General features: G+C 49.3%; 1 protein-coding gene across 2 annotated transcripts in view; it reads left to right on the forward strand.

Moving 5' to 3' along the window:
• The window catches only part of LOC142915928 (coxsackievirus and adenovirus receptor homolog), a 47,037-nt gene that overhangs the window by 21,379 nt on the left and 3,030 nt on the right, over positions 1–22,628 (forward strand). For both annotated transcript variants that reach the window (XM_076061549.1, XM_076061550.1), the window contains one exon: positions 19,722–19,835. In XM_076061549.1, coding sequence (XP_075917664.1) covers positions 19,722–19,835 — 114 coding nt within the window. The remainder of the gene's footprint in view (positions 1–19,721; positions 19,836–22,628) is intronic.

A 22,628-nucleotide genomic window follows, 5' to 3' on the forward strand; every position in this document is an offset into this window, starting at 1 on the left:
GACCCATAGACTCATCACACAGAGACCCATAGACTCACCACACACAGAGTCTGTGGGTCTCTGAGACCCATAGAATCACCACACAGAGACCCACAGACTCACCACACACACAGACCCACAGACTCACCACACAGAGACCCATAGACTCACCACACAGAGACCCATAGACTCATCACACAGAGACCCATAGACTCACCACACACAGAGACCCATAGACTCACCACACAGAGACCCACAGACTCACCTCACAGAGACCCACCACACAGAGACCCACAGACTCACCACACACAGAGACCCATAGACTCACCACACACAGAGACCCATAAACTCACCACACACAGAGACCCATAGACTCACCACACAGAGACCCATAGACTCACCACACAGAGACCCATAGACTCACCACACAGAGACCCATAGACTCACCACACAGAGACCCACAGACTCACCACACAGAGACCCACAGACTCACCACACACAGAGACCCATAGACTCACCACACAGAGACCCATAGACTCACCACACAGAGACCCACAGACTCACCACACAGAGACCCATAGAATCATCACACAGAGACCCACAGACTCACCACACAGAGACCCACAGACTCACCACACACAGAGACCCATAGACTCACAAAGAGACCCACAGACTCACCACACAGAGACCCACAGACTCACCACACACAGAGACCCACAGACTCACTCACACAGAGACCCACAGACTCACCACACACAGAGACCCACAGACTCACCACACAGAGACCCATAGACTCACCACACAGAGACCCACAGACTCACCACACACAGAGACCCACAGACTCACCACACAGAGACCCATAGACTCACCACACAGAGACCCATAGACTCATCACACACAGAGACCAACAGACTCACCACACACAGAGACCCACAGACTCACCACACACAGACCCACAGACTCACCACACAGAGACCCACAGACTCACCACACAGAGACCCACAGACTCACCACACAGAGACCCATAGACTCACCACACACAGAGACCCACAGACTCACCACACACAGACCCACAGACTCACCACACACAGACCCACAGACTCACCACACACAGAGACCCACAGACTCACCACACAGAAACCCACAGACTCACCACACAGAGACCCACAGACTCACCACACAGAGACCCATAGACTCACCACACAGAGACCCACAGACTCACCACACAGAGACCCACAGACTCTCCACACACAGAGACCCATAGACTCACAAAGAGACCCACAGACTCACCACACAGAGAGTCCCACAGACTCACCACACAGAGACCCATAGACTCACCACACACAGAGACCCATAGACTCACCACACACAGAGACCCATAGACTCACCACACACAGAGACCCATAGACTCACCACACACAGAGACCCACAGACTCACCACACACAGAGACTCATAGACTCACCACACACAGAGACCCATAGACTCACCACACACAGAGACCCATAGACTCACCACACACAGAGACCCATAGACTCACCACACACAGAGACCCATAGACTCACCACACACAGAGACCCATAGACTCACCACACACAGAGACCCATAGACTCACCACACACAGAGACCCATAGTCTCACCACACACAGAGACCCATAGACTCACCACACACAGAGACCCATAGACTCACCACACACAGAGACCCATAGACTCACCACACACAGAGACCCATAGACTCACCACACACAGAGACCCATAGTCTCACCACACACAGAGACCCATAGACTCACCACACACAGAGACCCATAGACTCACCACACACAGAGACCCATAGACTCACCACACACAGAGACCCATAGACTCACCACACACAGAGACCCATAGACTCACCACACACAGAGACTCATAGACTCACCACACACAGAGACCCATAGACTCACCACACACAGAGACCCATAGACTCACCACACACAGAGACCCATAGACTCACCACACACAGAGACCCATAGTCTCACCACACACAGATACCCATAGACTTACCACACACAGAGACCCATAGACTCACCACACACAGAGACCCATAGACTCACCACACACAGAGACCCATATACTCACCACACACAGAGACCCACAGACTCACCACACACAGAGACTCATAGACTCACCACACACAGAGACCCATAGACTCACCACACACAGAGACCCATAGACTCACCACACACAGAGACCCATAGACTTACCACACACAGAGACCCATAGACTCACCACACACAGAGACGCATAGACTCACGACACACAGAGACCCATAGACTCACCACACACAGAGACCCATAGTCTCACCACACACAGAGACCCATAGACTTACCACACACAGAGACCCATAGACTCACCACACACAGAGACTCATAGAATCAGCACACAGAGACTCATAGACTCATCACCACACAGAGACTCATAGACTCAGCACACACAAATACTTATAGACTCACCACACAGAGACCCATAGACTCACCACACAGAGACCCATAGACTCACCACACAGAGACCCATAGACTCACCACACAGAGACCCACAGACTCACCACACAGAGACCCATAGACTCACCACACAGAGACCCACAGACTCACCACACACAGAGACCCACAGACTCACCACACAGAGACCCATAGACTCACCACACAGAGACCCATAGACTCATCACACAGAGACCCATAGACTCACCACACATAGAGACCCATAGACTCACCATACAGAGACCCACAGACTCACCACACAGAGACCCACAGACTCACCACACAGAGACCCACAGACTCACCACACACAGAGACCCATAGACTCACCACACACAGAGACCCATAAACTCACCACACACAGAGACCCATAGACTCACCACACAGAGACCCATAGACTCACCACACAGAGACCCATAGACTCACCACACAGAGACCCATAGACTCACCACACAGAGACCCACAGACTCACCACACAGAGACCCACAGACTCACCACACACAGAGACCCGTAGACTCACCACACAGAGACCCATAGACTCACCACACAGAGACCCACAGACTCACCACACCGAGACCCATAGAATCATCACACAGAGACCCACGGACTCACCACACAGAGATCCACAGACTCACCACACACAGAGACCCATAGACTCACGAAGAGACCCACAGACTCACCACACAGAGACCCACAGACTCACCACACACAGAGACCCACAGACTCACTCCCACAGAGACCCACAGACTCACCACACACAGAGACCCACAGACTCACCACACAGAGACCCATAGACTCACCACACAGAGACCCACAGACTCATCACACATAGAGACCCACAGACTCACCACACAGAGACCCATAGACTCACCACACAGAGACCCATAGACTCATCACACACAGAGACCAACATACTCACCACACACAGAGACCCACAGACTCACCACACAGACACCCACAGACTCACCACACAGAGACTCATAGACTCACCACACAGAGACCCACATACTCACCACACAGAGACTCACAAACTCACCACACACAGAGACCCACAGACTCACCACACAGAGACCCACAGACTCACCACACAGAGACCCACAGACTCACCACACACAGAGACCCACAGACTCACCACACAGAGACCCACATACTCACCACACAGAGACCCACAGACTCACTACACAGAGACCCACAGACTCACCACACACAGAGACCCACAGACTCATCACACAGAGACCCACAGACTCACCACACAGAGACCCACAGAATCACCACACAGAGACCCACAGACTCACCACACAGAGACCCATAGACTCACCACACACAGCGACCCACAGACTCACCACACACAGACCCACAGACTCACCACACACAGAGACCCATAGACTCACCACACACAGAGACCCATAGACTCACCACACACAGAGACCCATAGACTCACCACACACAGAGACCCATAGTCTCACCACACACAGAGACCCATAGACTCACCACACACAGAGACCCATAGACTCACCACACACAGAGACCCATAGACTCACCACACACAGAGACCCATAGACTCACCACACACAGAGACCCATAGACTCACCACACACAGAGACTCATAGACTCACCACACAAAGAGACCCATAGACTCACCACACACAGAGACCCATATACTCACCACACACAGAGACCCATAGACTCACCACACACAGAGACCCATAGTCTCACCACACACAGATACCCATAGACTTACCACACACAGAGACCCATAGACTCACCACACACAGAGACCCATAGACTCACCACACACAGAGACCCATAGACTCACCACACACAGAGACCCACAGACTCACCACACACAGAGACTCATAGACTCACCACACACAGAGACCCATAGACTCACCACACACAGAGACCCATATACTCACCACACACAGAGACCCATAGACTCACCACACACAGAGACCCATAGACTCACCACACACAGAGACGCATAGACTCACGACACACAGAGACCCATAGACTCACCACACACAGAGACCCATAGTCTCACCACACACAGAGACCCATAGACTTACCACACACAGAGACCCATAGACTCACCACACACAGAGACTCATAGAATCAGCACACAGAGACTCATAGACTCATCACCACACAGAGACTCATAGACTCAGCACACACAGATACTTATAGACTCACCACACAGAGACCCATAGACTCACCACACAGAGACCCATAGACTCACCACACAGAGACCCATAGACTCACCACACAGAGACCCACAGACTCACCACACAGAGACCCATAGACTCACCACACAGAGACCCACAGACTCACCACACACAGAGACCCACAGACTCACCACACAGAGACCCATAGACTCACCACACAGAGACCCATAGACTCACCACACATAGAGACCCATAGACTCACCATACAGAGACCCACAGACTCACCACACAGAGACCCACAGACTCACCACACAGAGACCCACAGACTCACCACACACAGAGACCCATAGACTCACCACACACAGAGACCCATAAACTCACCACACACAGAGACCCATAGACTCACCACACAGAGACCCATAGACTCACCACACAGAGACCCATAGACTCAACACACAGAGACCCATAGACTCACCACACAGAGACCCACAGACTCACCACACAGAGACCCACAGACTCATCACACACAGAGACCCGTAGACTCACCACACAGAGACCCATAGACTCACCACACAGAGACCCACAGACTCACCACACAGAGACCCATAGAATCATCACACAGAGACCCACAGACTCACCACACAGAGACCCACAGACTCACCACACACAGAGACCCATAGACTCACAAAGAGACCCACAGACTCACCACACAGAGACCCACAGACTCACCACACACAGAGACCCATATACTCACAAAGAGACCCACAGACTCACCACACAGAGACCCACAGACTCACCACACACAGAGACCCACAGACTCACTCCCACAGAGACCCACAGACTCACCACACACAGAGACCCACAGACTCACCACACAGAGACCCATAGACTCACCACACAGAGACCCACAGACTCATCACACACAGAGACCCACAGACTCACCACACAGAGACCCATAGACTCACCACACAGAGACCCATAGACTCATCACACACAGAGACCAACATACTCACCACACACAGAGACCCACAGACTCACCACACAGACACCCACAGACTCACCACACAGAGACTCATAGACTCACCACACAGAGACCCACAGACTCACCACACAGAGACCCACAGACTCACCACACAGAGACCCACAGACTCACCACACAGAGACCCACAGATGTTGTATATATAGGTGTTATGAAATTTGATGAAAATAATGAAAATTAAATGAAATTTGAGATTTGCATAATTTATCCGAAATTATGTTAATTAGTGTAATTACGTGCATAAATTATGCTGATTCGAGAGATAATCGTATTAATTTATGCGAGTGGGCGTGGTTATGATAATGCAGGTCGTTATGGATTATCAGGTCGAGCCTCGGTGACGAGGATTGTGTTATGAATTGGAATAACGCAATTAATCGTATGCAGTGACGCAGGCGTTGTGAGCGTGAATGAGAGAGAGAGACGATTCGACTCTGCTCTTCAATTCCGTATTATCGATAAGGATACGATTACTCTCGATTGAACATTACGGATTATGTGTGTTCTGGATCATGTGGTGATAGTGTGCTTATGATAGGTCCCCAGGATTCAGATCTCATACGCAGAACAATATTATGCAGAATTTCAGGAAGAATCACACACAAACCTTCTGCTTTAATCAATTTTATTTCTAGCTAACTTTAATTTTTGGATAATATGAAAAACTCAATCTCGGGATTTTGGAATTTCAACACAGCGTTAACACGATACCATCACGATTGCGTTGTTTCACCTCGATAGCGGCACCTGTGGTTAATTCCCGACGCGTAACGCAATCGATCGGTTGTTGAGAGAGAGATTAAAAACATGCGAACTATTCTATCAAACCTTAACTTTATAATATGCAAACTCGTATGCTTGAATTGTTACACAATACGGCACTTGGTCTTTGATTCGTATCCAATCCTTAATACACTCTGATATGCGAAGTTATTATGCTTGAAATCGTCAGCACAGTACCACGTTGATGTTCGTTCATTGATTCATAACGATTATGAATTTAAAGCGTTCGACTGTAATACTTCTAATTGCCTTATCAACACCACTCGATGGCCACAATGCTTCGTTACTTGAATTGTCACACAAAACAGCATTCGGTCACTGATCATGCGCGGCCCTTAATGCAATTATTGTCACGTTGTTAACAATAGGATGACTGATTATTATGCAACGCTACTCGTTGACAGGGCACTCCAACCAGTATTATTCTTGGAGACACAAATATGCGTTTGAATTCGTTATTTCATTCGTGGATACCGGCAAGATTATGCAGAAAGACAAATATTAACGAACGACTCAAGTATTCCTAATCAACTTCTCAACGCGACTCAATGGGTGGCGATGTTTCCTTTTGAGATCCTTATCTCGGGCCAATCTTTTAATTGATTGTGGCCAGACCCCTGACAGGGAACCGGTTGAACAAGCTCTCTATCCCCGCGAGCGGCGCTCCGTGGTGAGGAGCCAAGAATTAATCCTTGTTAATGGGTCAGTTGGTAATTTATGCGGTTAGAAGTACAGCCCCAGCACAATATTACAGAGAAAAATTATGAACACTCTTAAAAACGATGGATTATTCACTCGGTCGTTGCGATGTTTCCACAATCACGGATGGTTCAATGGCTTGAGGTTTTTAGGCTTTGTTAATGACCCGTGTGTGTGTGTTGAATGGTGTGAGTAGTGAAAGAGTAGGCCAATGTTCAGAATCGATTCTTTGCGTCAAGCAGACGTCTGGTTTGTGTGTAGTGGGGGGCAGTGTATCATACGTATCAGTTGATTCTTCTTTCAGTAGTTGGTTCGGACTCGACGGACGTTGGTGAACGAGTAGATGCGTTGTTGTAGCTGAGATGACCGTCTGGTAGACGGCGTTAGAAGCACGCCCGCAGCGGCGCGCTGGTGCTCCGTCGTCGGCGGTTGTAGATTGCAGGCTCACGATTCGCTCGTGGTGGCGCTGGTGCTGGTGGCACGCTGGTGGCGCGCGCTCCCTCTCCTTGAAGATGCGCGAACGCGCCCTTGCTGGTTCGCTGGTAGCAGTTTCTCTCCACTGCTGGCTGAGCTGCTGCACGCTCTTGCTTGGCGTTGCTGGCCGCGCTCTTTCTCCTTGAAGATGCGCGAAAGCGCCCGTGCTGGTTCGCTGACAGCAGTTTCCTCCACTGCTGGATGAGCTACGCCGGCGCGCGCTCTTTCCGCTGCTGTAGTGGCTGACGCTGCGCTCGCGAGCGACAGGTCAAGTTTTTCTTCTGCTGAGTTGAGTTGAGATGAGTCTTCTTCTGTTGAGCTGAGTTGAGATGAGTCTTCTTCTGTTGAGCTGAGTTGAGATGAGTCTTCTTCTGTTGAACTGCCCCCGAGGGCTGATGAGTTGGCCCCGAGGGCTGATGAGCTGGCCCCGAGGGCTGATGAGTTGGTTTCAATGCTGAAACGGCTCCTTTTTATGCCAAAAATCTCTCCCCTTCTCGGCTCCCCCTCACGAGGTGGAGCTATCTTTGATCTGATCGTATGTCGGTGGGGGGGGGGGTTCGTGTGTCGGTGGTGGGGGGGGGTTCGTGTGTCAGTGTGTATGTTTGTGTGTGTGTCATTTATGACATGGCCCTGTTCGGGTCTTTCCTCAAGCCATAAACATCAAGACAACAGACACCTCGATTCATCTTGGTGGCGTCTGGATGTCTAATCCCTCCACCCAGAGAGAGGGGCGGGTTCCCCCCCCCCCCTTTTCCGTTCGCGTTCCGACACACAAAGAAATGGTTAAGATTTTTTTTAAGTTTAACATTTCACATCACAGTTGGTATCTTATCATACACAGTTATGATCCTGCTTGTGATTCATAGTATTTGATTTATTTCCAAGTGACGATGCTCTTCCGAGCATATGCATTTTATCACGTGCTGCAGGGAAAGACAAAGGTGGCCGGGATCTTCCCATCTCTCTATACTTTGCAAATATCATTTCGACTCCATGTTCGCCACGACTCGTGTTTGTAACTACGTCCTCCCAACACCTCTCGGATTACCGAGGTTCGAATTGTTATGATGGAATTATTAAAAAGAAAAATAATTTTCATCCTGAGTTTAAGAGGTCCGTTTCCAGATTGTTGGAATCCATATCCCTTGGTTCTGTAAGGTTCTATAATGGAATATCGTTTAAGGTTAACACATTATTATTAATGTTATTTTGCAATTTCTTTAAAACTTGTTTGTCTGGTTGCCGTGTGTGGGGTTGGGTGTGTCTCCTCATCAAACCCGGCTGGCTTTTCCAGATGGCCCCTTGTGATAAGGTGTAATTCCTGCTTCTCCGCGCTGTGAGAGAGACAAAGATGGTCGGGGTTGCTTGGGATATTGTTTAAACTCTTTCGTAAGTTTGCCCGTTCGCCTCATTCCTTCTCGATAACCTTTGATGTGACTCGGTATTTTGTCTCCAAGCTTTGCTTTAACAGTAAAAGTATTAAAGGTGAAAATCATTTGATAGCGAATTAATTATTGGATAATAATTCACTGATGTATCTGGTGGCCTGGTCTTGATTGGAGTGAGCGCGAGGACCGCTAACTTTAGCTCATTCTTGTTATTGCATTTTAAATTTGAACCGTTGTTTAAAAAAAAATAGTTTAACCCGTGGGTGTCCTCATTTCTGGCTTGCGGGAGGGCTTCCCTCTGCTTGACCTCCCTTAGGGCACATCAAACTCTTGTTCATCTGGAGATCTTCGCAGATAGCTGCTAACATCCTCGCCTCGAGAGTTTATTTATTTCTTTATTTATTAATAGCCTGTTTATGACCGACACCTGGTTTTTTGTGTTTCTGGCTTACGGGTTTTATTCATTATTAAAAAATATATATATTGTTTGTCACGAAAGAAAGGAAAAAGAAATCTAGGTGTATGCATCCGTAAATATTCTTATGGATATTAATTGTGGAAAAAGGGCCATATACAACATTCCGCCCTTTTAAAAATGATCGGTGGTCTGCCACCGGTTATTTTTAATATTAAAGAAAAATGCCTTTTCCACCATGAACCATCGATTGTCTTCAAGTTTGTGATTTTTCCTTACAACGCGCGCGTACGTGTCACAACTTAGCATGATTACATTTGAAATAAGAAAATAAAAGAACAGGAAAAAGAGAAAAATTAAGGCAACATGTTACATCGGGTCTTATCAATTATTGCTTTGATTTTTGTTTCAGTTCCTGGGAAACACTGGATAGCGGTTTCGAGCCCGGTGGTACACCGTTTCCCTCCTGGCATCTCTTTGTTTAATGTTTACCAAGTTATTGGCAACCTTACTGCCACGTTTGGTCAAAAGTACAGAATAATTTTTCTCATGACCAGGTATTTTCGAGTAACCTGTGACCTTTCCATGCAACATCATCACATCGTCGTTTTGGTTCATCGTCGGTATGGCTTTAGCCAAATGAGCACGGTTCCTTGGTTCGTATCGGTAATTTTTTTTATCCCTCGCCTTCCCTGTGGGTTTATGTGGCGTGAAGCCATGTCGCACGCCACCAGGATTAGTACACAACACGAGTTTCCGTGCTCGACTGTTGGGGTCATTTACCTTCTCCGCAGCCATGTGCAGATTTGCTGACTCCGTACCACGATCCGATTCCGTGCCTCGATTCGATTCCATGTTTTTGCGTGTGCTGGATTTCCACACATTCCCCAATCCATCATGGATTTTTGTCTCCGTAACGCGTTTCCCTGGCACTTTTACTGTACTCTCACGCAATTTTGCGACACAATTGATCGCGTTTCCATTTACCAAACAAGCATGTTTCTCCTCCCGATCCTGTTGGTTATCATTTCCTGTTAGATCACACTTCATGGTTAATTTTCCTTGTTCAATAGGTGGGTTCACCACGGGAGCGACTCTCGCGTTCCCTACCACATCAAAGCGTGTGCATGGCGCTTTTAGTTTTCCACAATCATGGTTCCCCTCCTGGTTCTGTTTGTAACTTCCAGCCTGCTTGATTTTTTCCAAGGGCTGTGATTTTTTTTTCAGATCAGCGGACACCTCTTTCCCTGTCATTTTCCTCTCAACCAGTGTGAGCGATTTATCACGTGCCCATGTCACCCTCTTTGTTACAGCCAAGCCATGTGTGCCCCTTGTGTATCGTGGAATGGGGAATCGGCGTGATTCTGCTCTTGGCCTATACACGCCGTGATTCTCGCGATTATGTGTCTTTGTGTGTCGTGGCCGCCCATTCTCTATGTGCCACTGTCGACCGTAATTGTTATCTCGCCATCTGTGTGGGTAATTTTGGCCGGCTGTGTGCCGCTGCATTGGGTGAAGATATGGTCCTGCTCTTTGCTTCCACCCGTGGCGATTGTCGCAAATACGCGTCTCTGCACGCTGCGAACGCTCCTGGCCTGTGTGCCGTGGAATTGGGAACTGGTCTGACTTTGCTCGTGGTTTCCACGCGTTGCGATTCTCGCAAATACGCGTCCCTACATGCTGCGATCGCTCCTGCTCTGTGTGCCGTGGAATTGGGCACTGGTCCGACTTTGCTCGTGGTCTCCACGCGTTGCGATTGTCGCAAATACGCGTCCCTGCACGCTGCGATCGCTCCCGGTCTGCGTGCCATTGTCTCGTGTAATTGTTATCTGACCACCCGTGTATGTAATTATGTTGGTAATCCGTGGGTGCTTTTTGTTTTCTGCACTGTGGGCCTGCATGCATCAAATGCCTCACATGTTTTTTCTTTTCCTCTGATAGGCTGGTTACCTTGCCCCATTCTCTGTGTGCTGTGGAATCATTGTTTTTAGTCCGGTACTGCCAAGCCATGTGTGCCCGATCCACTATGTGGTCCAAGGAGGCTGTCTCTGGACTCAAGACCATTCCCACAATTTCTGTAATCTCTGGACTCAAAGATCCAAAAAACATAATTTTGAACCTTTTGTCACCTTCGTGATACTGATCCACATCGCCTGCGTAGTACGCTCTTTTAAATCGCATGAGGTAATCCCGAGGATCCTCGTCTGCGCACTGGATCATAGATTTTGCAGCGTTAAATCCCTCAGACAGTGTTAGATATTCTCCAAACTTCCGAATCACTGCCAGGCTCAGCTTTTTAAAATCGTTCCGAACCTCGTATGGTAGCGACTTTACCCATGATATGGACTGTCCATGCAAGCTGCGTTTCAGCAAACTCGCTTTTTCATCCGTTTTCCTCAGACCCCTGATCATTGCTTCTGCTTCTACCGTTGCGATGTGAGTGTGAATGTCCCTGTTCTTATTGTGTGGATCAAAATAGGGAATTCTGACGAGAGCTTTGTCCATCAATTTCAGAGTGTTACTACTGAACGAGTATTCGGAAAGTTGATCATTGTCATCCGAGTCAGATTCGGATGAGTCATTAACATCACGGTGGCGTTGCTTCACATGATTTTTGTAGTGTATTTTGCGCCTGTAACGTGGGTCAACTTTGCTCGGTGACTCATGTTTGTCCCATGGCTCATACTTATGTGGTTTTTGTGGGGTGTTTGATTTATATTTGTCTGGTGCGTCGTGCCTGTCGCGATGTTTGTGTCGGCCGTCTGTGCGTGGTGTGCGTTTCCCTGGAGAGTTGCCTCGGAGCTTCGGCTCCGCCCTTTCTCGCGTTATTAGTACATAATCTCCTGGTGATTTAGTTTTAATATTCTGTCTCACTCTGACTTCGGGGTTATCAGTCCCACCTGTTTCTTTTCCGAATTTTTCCTCATTCCATAATCTCTGTTTGTCTGTCTGTGCGAGAGGGTCTGAGTTCAGCGTAGCTATTTCTGAAGTTTTTACATCGTGTTCGCTTTTGTCCCATTTTATCCAGTTCTTAAGCAGTGTCCCAATGTCATCAATACAGCTCCCTTTCCATGTGTCTCCTTGATTTGTTTGCTCTGTAGCAGATCGGCCTGACCTTTTTGGTACAAGTTCCCAATATCCCGCAATCCACTCAAAAATTACTCTTAATACGAGCATCTCTGGAATTTCACTTCAGAGTGCATATCAAAACAGTTGTATCCAGAATGCATCAGTTCGACTCATGTGACTCTGGTATTCCCTTCAGAGCACGTATAGAAACACTTGTATCACAGGATGTGGTCAGTTTGACTCGAGCATATAATCTTACTTCAACTGTCTTTGTTATACCCTGCTACTCTGGAATTTCCCTTCAGAGTGCGTTTTTTGTTTGTTTGTTTTACACCCGTTACAGTCACAGGGTAACGTTAGATCATAAAACCTTGGTTAATACAACAGTGATTTGTTCCTTAATTCAAGCATAAACTGTCTGCGAGAGATCCCGGACGACGCGCCCAATGTGTTGTATATATAGGTGTTATGAAAATTGATGAAAATAATGAAAATTAAATGAAATTTGAGATTTGCATAATTTATCCGAAATTATGTTAATCAGTGTAATAATGCGCATAAATTATGCTGATTCGAGAGATAATCGTATTAATTTATGCGAGTGGGCGTGGTTATGATAATGCAGGTCGTTATGGATTATCAGGTCGAGCCTCGGTGACGAGGATTGTGTTATGAATTGGAATAACGCAATTAATCGTATGCAGTGACGCAGGCGTTGTGAGCGTGAATGAGAGAGAGAGACGATTCGACTCTGCTCTTCAATTCCGTATTATCGATAAGGATACGATTACTCTCGATTGAACATTACGGATTATGTGTGTTCTGGATCATGTGGTGATAGTGTGCTTATGATAGGTCCCCAGGATTCAGATCTCATACGCAGAACAATATTATGCAGAATTTCAGGAAGAATCACACACAAACCTTCTGCTTTAATCAATTTTATTTCTAGCTAACTTTAATTTTTGGATAATATGAAAAACTCAATCTCGGGATTTTGGAATTTCAACACAGCGTTAACACGATACCATCACGATTGCGTTGTTTCACCTCGATAGCGGCACCTGTGGTTAATTCCCGACGCGTAACGCAATCGATCGGTTGTTGAGAGAGAGATTAAAAACATGCGAACTATTCTATCAAACCTTAACTTTATAATATGCAAACTCGTATGCTTGAATTGTTACACAATACGGCACTTGGTCTTTGATTCGTATCCAATCCTTAATACACTCTGATATGCGAAGTTATTATGCTTGAAATCGTCAGCACAGTACCACGTTGATGTTCGTTCATTGATTCATAACGATTATGAATTTAAAGCGTTCGACTGTAATACTTCTAATTGCCTTATCAACACCACTCGATGGCCACAATGCTTCGTTACTTGAATTGTCACACAAAACAGCATTCGGTCACTGATCATGCGCGGCCCTTAATGCAATTATTGTCACGTTGTTAACAATAGGATGACTGATTATTATGCAACGCTACTCGTTGACAGGGCACTCCAACCAGTATTATTCTTGGAGGCACAAATATGCGTTTGAATTCGTTATTTCATTCGTGGATACCGGCAAGATTATGCAGAAAGACAAATATTAACGAACGACTCAAGTATTCCTAATCAACTTCTCAACGCGACTCAATGGGTGGCGATGTTTCCTTTTGAGATCCTTATCTCGGGCCAATCTTTTAATTGATTGTGGCCAGACCCCTGACAGGGAACCGGTTGAACAAGCTCTCTATCCCCGCGAGCGGCGCTCCGTGGTGAGGAGCCAAGAATTAATCCTTGTTAATGGGTCAGTTGGTAATTTATGCGGTTAGAAGTACAGCCCCAGCACAATATTACAGAGAAAAATTATGAACACTCTTAAAAACGATGGATTATTCACTCGGTCGTTGCGATGTTTCCACAATCACGGATGGTTCAATGGCTTGAGGTTTTTAGGCTTTGTTAATGACCCGTGTGTGTGTGTTGAATGGTGTGAGTGGTGAAAGAGTAGGCCAATGTTCAGAATCGATTCTTTGCGTCAAGCAGACGTCTGGTTTGTGTGTAGTGGGGGGCAGTGTATCATACGTATCAGTTGATTCTTCTTTCAGTAGTTGGTTCGGACTCGACGGACGTTGGTGAACGAGTAGATGCGTTGTTGTAGCTGAGATGACCGTCTGGTAGACGGCGTTAGAAGCACGCCCGCAGCGGCGCGCTGGTGCTCCGTCGTCGGCGGTTGTAGATTGCAGGCTCACGATTCGCTCGTGGTGGCGCTGGTGCTGGTGGCACGCTGGTGGCGCGCGCTCCCTCTCCTTGAAGATGCGCGAACGCGCCCTTGCTGGTTCGCTGGTAGCAGTTTCTCTCCACTGCTGGCTGAGCTGCTGCACGCTCTTGCTTGGCGTTGCTGGCCGCGCTCTTTCTCCTTGAAGATGCGCGAAAGCGCCCGTGCTGGTTCGCTGACAGCAGTTTCCTCCACTGCTGGATGAGCTACGCCGGCGCGCGCTCTTTCCGCTGCTGTAGTAGCTGACGCTGCGCTCGCGAGCGACAGGTCAAGTTTTTCTTCTGCTGAGTTGAGTTGAGATGAGTCTTCTTCTGTTGAGCTGAGTTGAGATGAGTCTTCTTCTGTTGAGCTGCCCCCGAGGGCTGATGAGTTGGCCCCGAGGGCTGATGAGCTGGCCCCGAGGGCTGATGAGTTGGTTTCAATGCTGAAACGGCTCCTTTTTATGCCAAAAATCTCTCCCCTTCTCGGCTCCCCCTCACGAGGTGGAGCTATCTTTGATCTGATCGTATGTCGGTGGGGGGGGGGGTTCGTGTGTCGGTGGTGGGGGGGGGTTCGTGTGTCAGTGTGTATGTTTGTGTGTGTGTCATTTATGACATGGCCCTGTTCGGGTCTTTCCTCAAGCCATAAACATCAAGACAACAGACACCTCGATTCATCTTGGTGGCGTCTGGTTGTCTAATCCCTCCACCCAGAGAGAGGGGCGGGTTCCCCCCCCCCCCCTTTTCCGTTCGCGTTCCGACGCACAAAGAAATGGTTAAGATTTTTTTTAAGTTTAACATTTCACATCACAGTTGGTATCTTATCATACACAGTTATGATCCTGCTTGTGATTCATAGTATTTGATTTATTTCCAAGTGAAGATGCTCTTCCGAGCGTATGCATTTTATCACGTGCTGCAGGGAAAGACAAAGGTGGCCGGGATCTTCCCATCTCTCTATACTTTGCAAATATCATTTCGACTCCATGTTCGCCACGACTCGTGTTTGTAACTACGTCCTCCCGACACCTCTCGGTTTACCGAGGTTCGAATTGTTATGATGGAATTATTAAAAAGAAAAATAATTTTCATCCTGAGTTTAAGAGGTCCGTTTCCAGATTGTTGGAATCCATATCCCTTGGTTCTGTAAGGTTCTATAATGGAATATCGTTTAAGGTTAACACATTATTATTAATGTTATTTTGCAATTTCTTTAAAACTTGTTTGTCTGGTTGCCGTGTGTGGGGTTGGGTGTGTCTCCTCATCAAACCCGGCTGGCTTTTCCAGATGGCCCCTTGTGATAAGGTGTAATTCCTGCTTCTCCGCGCTGTGAGAGAGACAAAGATGGTCGGGGTTGCTTGGGATATTGTTTAAACTCTTTCGTAAGTTTGCCCGTTCGCCTCATTCCTTCTCGATAACCTTTGATGTGACTCGGTATTTTGTCTCCAAGCTTTGCTTTAACAGTAAAAGTATTAAAGGTGAAAATCATTTGATAGCGAATTAATTATTGGATAATAATTCACTGATGTATCTGGTGGCCTGGTCTTGATTGGAGTGAGCGCGAGGACCGCTAACTTTAGCTCATTCTTGTTATTGCATTTTAAATTTGAACCGTTGTTTAAAAAAAAAATAGTTTAACCCGTGGGTGTCCTCATTTCTGGCTTGCGGGAGGGCTTCCCTCTGCTTGACCTCCCTTAGGGCACATCAAACTCTTGTTCATCTGGAGATCTTCGCAGATAGCTGCTAACATCCTCGCCTCGAGAGTTTATTTATTTCTTTATTTATTAATAGCCTGTTTATGACCGACACCTGGTTTTTTGTGTTTCTGGCTTACGGGTTTTATTCATTATTAAAAAATATATATATTGTTTGTCACGAAAGAAAGGAAAAAGAAATCTAGGTGTATGCATCCGTAAATATTCTTATGGATATTAATTGTGGAAAAAGGGCCATATACAACACAGACTCACCACACAGAGACCCACAGACTCACCACACAGAGACCCACAGACTCACCACACACAGAGACCCACAGACTCATCACACAGAGACCCACAGACTCACCACACAGAGACCCACAGAATCACCACACAGAGACCCACAGACTCACCACACAGAGACCCATAGACTCACCACACACAGCGACCCACAGACTCACCACACACAGACCCACAGACTCACCACACACAGAGACCCACAGACTCACCACCCAGAGACCCACAGACTCACCACACAGAGACCCACAGACTCACCACACAGCGACCCATAGACTCACCACACACAGAGACCCATAGACTCACCACACAGAGACCCACAGACTCACCACACAGAGACCCACAGACTCACCACACACAGAGACTCATAGACTCACAAAGAGACCCACAGACTCACCACACAGAGACCCACAGACTCACCACACACAGAGACCCACAGACTCACTCACACAGAGACCCACAGACTCACCACACACAGAGACCCACAGACTCAACACACAGAGACCCATAGACTCACCACACAGAGACCCACAGACTCACCACACACAGAGACCCACAGACTCACCACACAGAGACCCATAGACTCACCACACAGAGACCCATAGACTCATCACACACAGAGACCCACAGACTCACCACACACAGAGACCCACAGACTCACCACACAGACACCCACAGACTCACCACACAGAGACCCATAGACTCACCACACAGAGACCCACAGACTCACCACACAGAGACTCATAGACTCACCACACAGAGACCCACAGACTCACCACACATAGACTCACAAACTCACCACACACAGAGACCCACAGACTCACCACACAGAGACCCATAGACTCACCACACAGAGACCCATAGACTCATCACACACAGAGACCCACAGACTCACCACACACAGAGACCCACAGACTCACCACACAGACACCCACAGACTCACCACACAGAGACCCATAGACTCACCACACAGAAACCCACAGACTCACCACACAGAGACTCATAGACTCACCACACAGAGACTCACAAACTCACCACACACAGAGACCCACAGACTCACCACACAGAGGCCCACAGACTCACCACACAGAGACCCACAGACTCACCACACACAGAGACCCACAGACTCACCACACAGAGACCCACAGACTCACCACACAGAGACCCACAGACTCACCACACAGAGACCCACAGACTCACCACACACAGAGACCCACAGACTCATCACACAGAGACCCACAGACTCACCACACACAGACCCACAGACTCACCACACACAGAGACCCACAGACTCACCACACAGAGACCCACAGACTCACCACACAGAGACCCACAGACTCACCACACAGAGACCCATAGACTCACCACACACAGAGACCCATAGACTCACCACACAGAGACCCACAGACTCACCACACAGAGACCCACAGAATCACCACACAGAGACCCACAGACTCACCACACAGAGACCCATAGACTCACCACACACAGAGACCCACAGACTCACCACACAGAGACCCATAGACTCACCACACAGAGACCCACAGACTCACCACACACAGAGACCCACAGACTCACTCACACAGAGACCCACAGACTCACCACACACAGAGACCCACAGACTCAACACACAGAGACCCATAGACTCACCACACAGAGACCCACAGACTCACCACACACAGAGACCCACAGACTCACCACACAGAGACCCATATACTCACCACACAGAGACCCATAGACTCATCACACACAGAGACCCACAGACTCACCACACACAGAGACCCACAGACTCACCACACAGACACCCACAGACTCACCACACAGAGACCCATAGACTCACCACACAGAGACCCACAGACTCACCACACAGAGACTCATAGACTCACCACACAGAGACCCACAGACTCACCACACATAGACTCACAAACTCACCACACACAGAGACCCACAGACTCACCACACAGAGACCCATAGACTCACCACACAGAGACCCATAGACTCATCACACACAGAGACCCACAGACTCACCACACACAGAGACCCACAGACTCACCACACAGACACCCACAGACTCACCACACAGAGACCCATAGACTCACCACACAGAGACCCACAGACTCACCACACAGAGACTCATGGACTCACCACACAGAGACTCACAAACTCACCACACACAGAGACCCACAGACTCACCACACAGAGGCCCACAGACTCACCACACAGAGACCCACAGACTCACCACACACAGAGACCCACAGACTCACCACACAGAGACCCACAGACTCACCACACAGAGACCCACAGACTCACCACACAGAGACCCACAGACTCACCACACACAGAGACCCACAGACTCATCACACAGAGACCCACAGACTCACCACACACAGACCCACAGACTCACCACACACAGAGACCCACAGACTCACCACACAGAGACCCACAGACTCACCACACAGAGACCCACAGACTCACCACACAGAGACCCATAGACTCACCACACACAGAGACCCATAGACTCACCACACAGAGACCCACAGACTCACCACACAGAGACCCACAGACTCACCACACAGAGACCCACAGACTCACCACACAGAGACCCATAGACTCACCACACACAGAGACCCACAGACTCACCACACAGAGACCCATAGACTCACCACACAGAGGCCCACAGACTCACCACACAGAGACCCACAGACTCACCACACAGAGACCCATAGACTTACCACACAGAGACCCATAGACTCACCACACACAGAGACCCATAGACTCACCACACAGAGACCCACAGACTCACCACACAGAGACCCACAGACTCACCACACAGAGACCCACAGACTCACCACACAGAGACCCACAGACTCACCACACACAGACCCACAGACTCACCACACACAGACCCACAGGAGTGAGCTCTCCGCTTGTTGATTCTCCCCGCTTGGTGCGGCACGCAGGAGGAACGCTGCGCATCAGCAACGCGAGCGAGAGCCACGCGGGGACCTATCGGTGCAACGCCAGCAACCGCGTGGGCTGGCGGTCGTGCGTCGTGACCCTCTCGCTCGTGAGCCGTGAGTCTGCCTCTCGCTACGCACGCGGGCGCCATGCGTGTGTGTGCGTGTGTGTGTGTGTGTGCGTGTGTGTGTACGTGGTCCGGCAAAACAACCCCCTACTTCCTCGCGGTGCCGGACGGGCAACTCTGTCGTGGACAGTGCTGTGGGGGGAGATCCAATTTTGATTGGCTCCTCCCCTCATGGCATATGTGTCCACCACAGGGGCTAAACGGGGGCTCTGGACAGGTGCGAGGGGCTGGTAACCCCTCCACCTTCAATTAATTACCACGAAACCACGAATTAAACTGAAATATGTAACTAATAAGCTTGTGCCGGAGGCCCCGGGGGGCCAGGCGTCTATGACGTCTCCTGGCCAAACCCCAATTGGCGGAGCCAGGAGATTGAATACCTACCCTCGGGGCTACTCCAGAAACAACGAAAAGCCACTACGGGTGGCCACGTGGAATGTTCGAACGCTCACTGCAGAGGAGAGGCTGCCACTCCTCTGTCGGGAGCTGGACCGGTACCGCCTGGATCTATGCGGCATTCAGGAGGTCCGGTGGACCGGCTCTGGCTCCTGCCACCATGAGGGGTGGACAGTCCTCTACTCGGGGCAGCAGACTGCCAAACAACAGGATGTGGGTCTTCTTTTGAATAAAAGAATGAAGGGGGCGTGGGAGCGTGGCGGTGAGGTGTGGGAAGCTGTAAGCCCCAGGCTACTTTGGGCTCGCCTTCCCATCAACCGGAGGCGAGGAATGGTGGTCGTGGTTACTTATGCCCCCACCGAAGATGAACATCCGTGGAGGGATGCAGGCAAAGCCGATGAGTCAGATGCCTCTATGACCTCCTGTCACAGGTGCTGGCTAAAGTGGCCCCTCGGGATAGTCATCATGTTGGGTAACTTCAATGCCCGAGTTGGTCATGATACTGGCACCTGGTCTGGAGTGATTGGAGGGCATGGGCCAGATCAGCTCAATAACAATGGTAGGAGGCTGCTAGATTTTTGTGCAGCCCATGGGCTTGTAATTACCAACACGCTGTTCCGGCATCGGCGCATCCACACAACATCATGGATGCATGCCGGGTCCAAGCAAGAACATCTGCTGGACTACATAGTGACGGACCAGCGAATGCAAGCCCATGTCCTTGACACCAGGACCTACTGTGGAGCTGAACTGCCCTCTGACCATCGACTAGTCATCTGTAAGATGCGCCTGCCATTCTTCCACTCCGGTGGTGGGTGTACACCCAGGACCCCATTCCAACATAAAGTGGCCTGGTCTCAGTTATCTGATGAAAGTTGCAAGCGAGAATTTCATCATCGCTTGCGGCTGGGATTGGCATCGTCCCCGACTCCTCCTGATGTCGAGGGTAAATGGGCGAGGTTTAGGACTGTGACTCATGCAGCTGCAATGGCTGCTTTGGGTACGCGGTCCAGACCTCCCCAGAGACCCTGCCTAACAGAGGAGGTGTTCAGGATGGTTGAGAAAAAGCGACAGGCCCACTGTCATCGGTTACAGAATCCCACGTCAGAGAATGAGGAGGCTTACCGCAGCCTTCGCTCGGAGGTTCGGAGAGCCGTGAGGCGCTGCAAGGATGGGTGGTGGTCGCGGGTTGCTGAGGAGATGGAGTCTGCCTCAGTGGCCCATGATCACAAATCTCTATTTAACTCCATCAAAAAAGTAACCTGCAGCGCCACACCTATTACCATCATTAGGGGAAAAAACGGTGATCCAATCTCCGACCCCCAGGAACAGGTTCGCAGATTTGCTGAGCATTTCTGTGAGGTCCTGGGGGAGGGAAAATCCCTCAGCCAGGAAAACATCGTGGCACAAAGTGAGGATGACCCTGCTGAGGCTACGGTGCCTCAAATATTGGAAGAAGTCACCCCCTGTGAGTGGCTGGCTGAGGTGCCATCTGCTGAGGAAGTATTGAAGGCGATCCGGAGTCTGAGACCAGGAAAGGCAGCGGGCAGAGATGATCTCCCAAGCGAAATGCTGAGGGAGGGTGACGTTTGTGCACAGACTGCCCTATATGACATCATAACAACAGTCTGGACCACTGGACGGGTTCCGCAGGATTGGAAGGATGCCCTGGTGGTCCCCCTTTTTAAGAAGGGGGACCGCACAGACTGTAACAACTACAGGGGCATCTCACTCCTCAGTGTGCCGGGAAAGGTCCTGGCAAGGATTATTCAGCATCGCCTTGCCAGGCACGCTGAGGAGAGGCTTGCGGAGCCCCAATGCGGTTTCAGGAAAGGGCGGTCCTGCACAGATGCCATATTTTCTGTCCGTCTGCTACAGCAGAGGTGTAGGGAATTCTAACAAGACCTACATCTCTGCTTTATTGACCTGGTCAAGGCCTATGATACCATCAGTAGGCCTGGGCTCTGGGTCATTCTTCGTGCTTTTGGAGTACCTGACCCTCTGCTCACGATCATTAAGGACCTTCATGATGGTGAGCGGGCCCGGGTAAAACTATGTGGCTGGGAGTCAGAGCCATTCCCTGTACACCTTGGGGTGCGACAGGGATGTCCTCTGGCTCCCACATTATTTAACATCTATTTTGACCACGTAGTTCGTGAAGCCTTCAATAGCTGTACCGGGGGAATCTCCATATGGTACAGATATAATGGGAGGCTAATCGATGCCCGGGTGCGGTCAAGGGATGGCTCCCTATTGCTCAACCACGTTATGTATGCTGATGATTTGGTAATAGCTGCTCAGTCAGAGGAAGAGTTGAATATGCTGCTGCTGAGACTGGAGCTAAGAGGTGGGGCCTTACCATCAGCCCCACCAAAACTAAGCACCT

Source organism: Petromyzon marinus, unplaced genomic scaffold (assembly GCF_048934315.1).
Source record: "Petromyzon marinus isolate PM22_M1 ecotype Great Lakes invasive population unplaced genomic scaffold, UKy_Petmar_22M1.pri1.0 PM_G_Scaffold_37, whole genome shotgun sequence".
Lineage (NCBI taxonomy): Eukaryota > Metazoa > Chordata > Hyperoartia > Petromyzontiformes > Petromyzontidae > Petromyzon > Petromyzon marinus.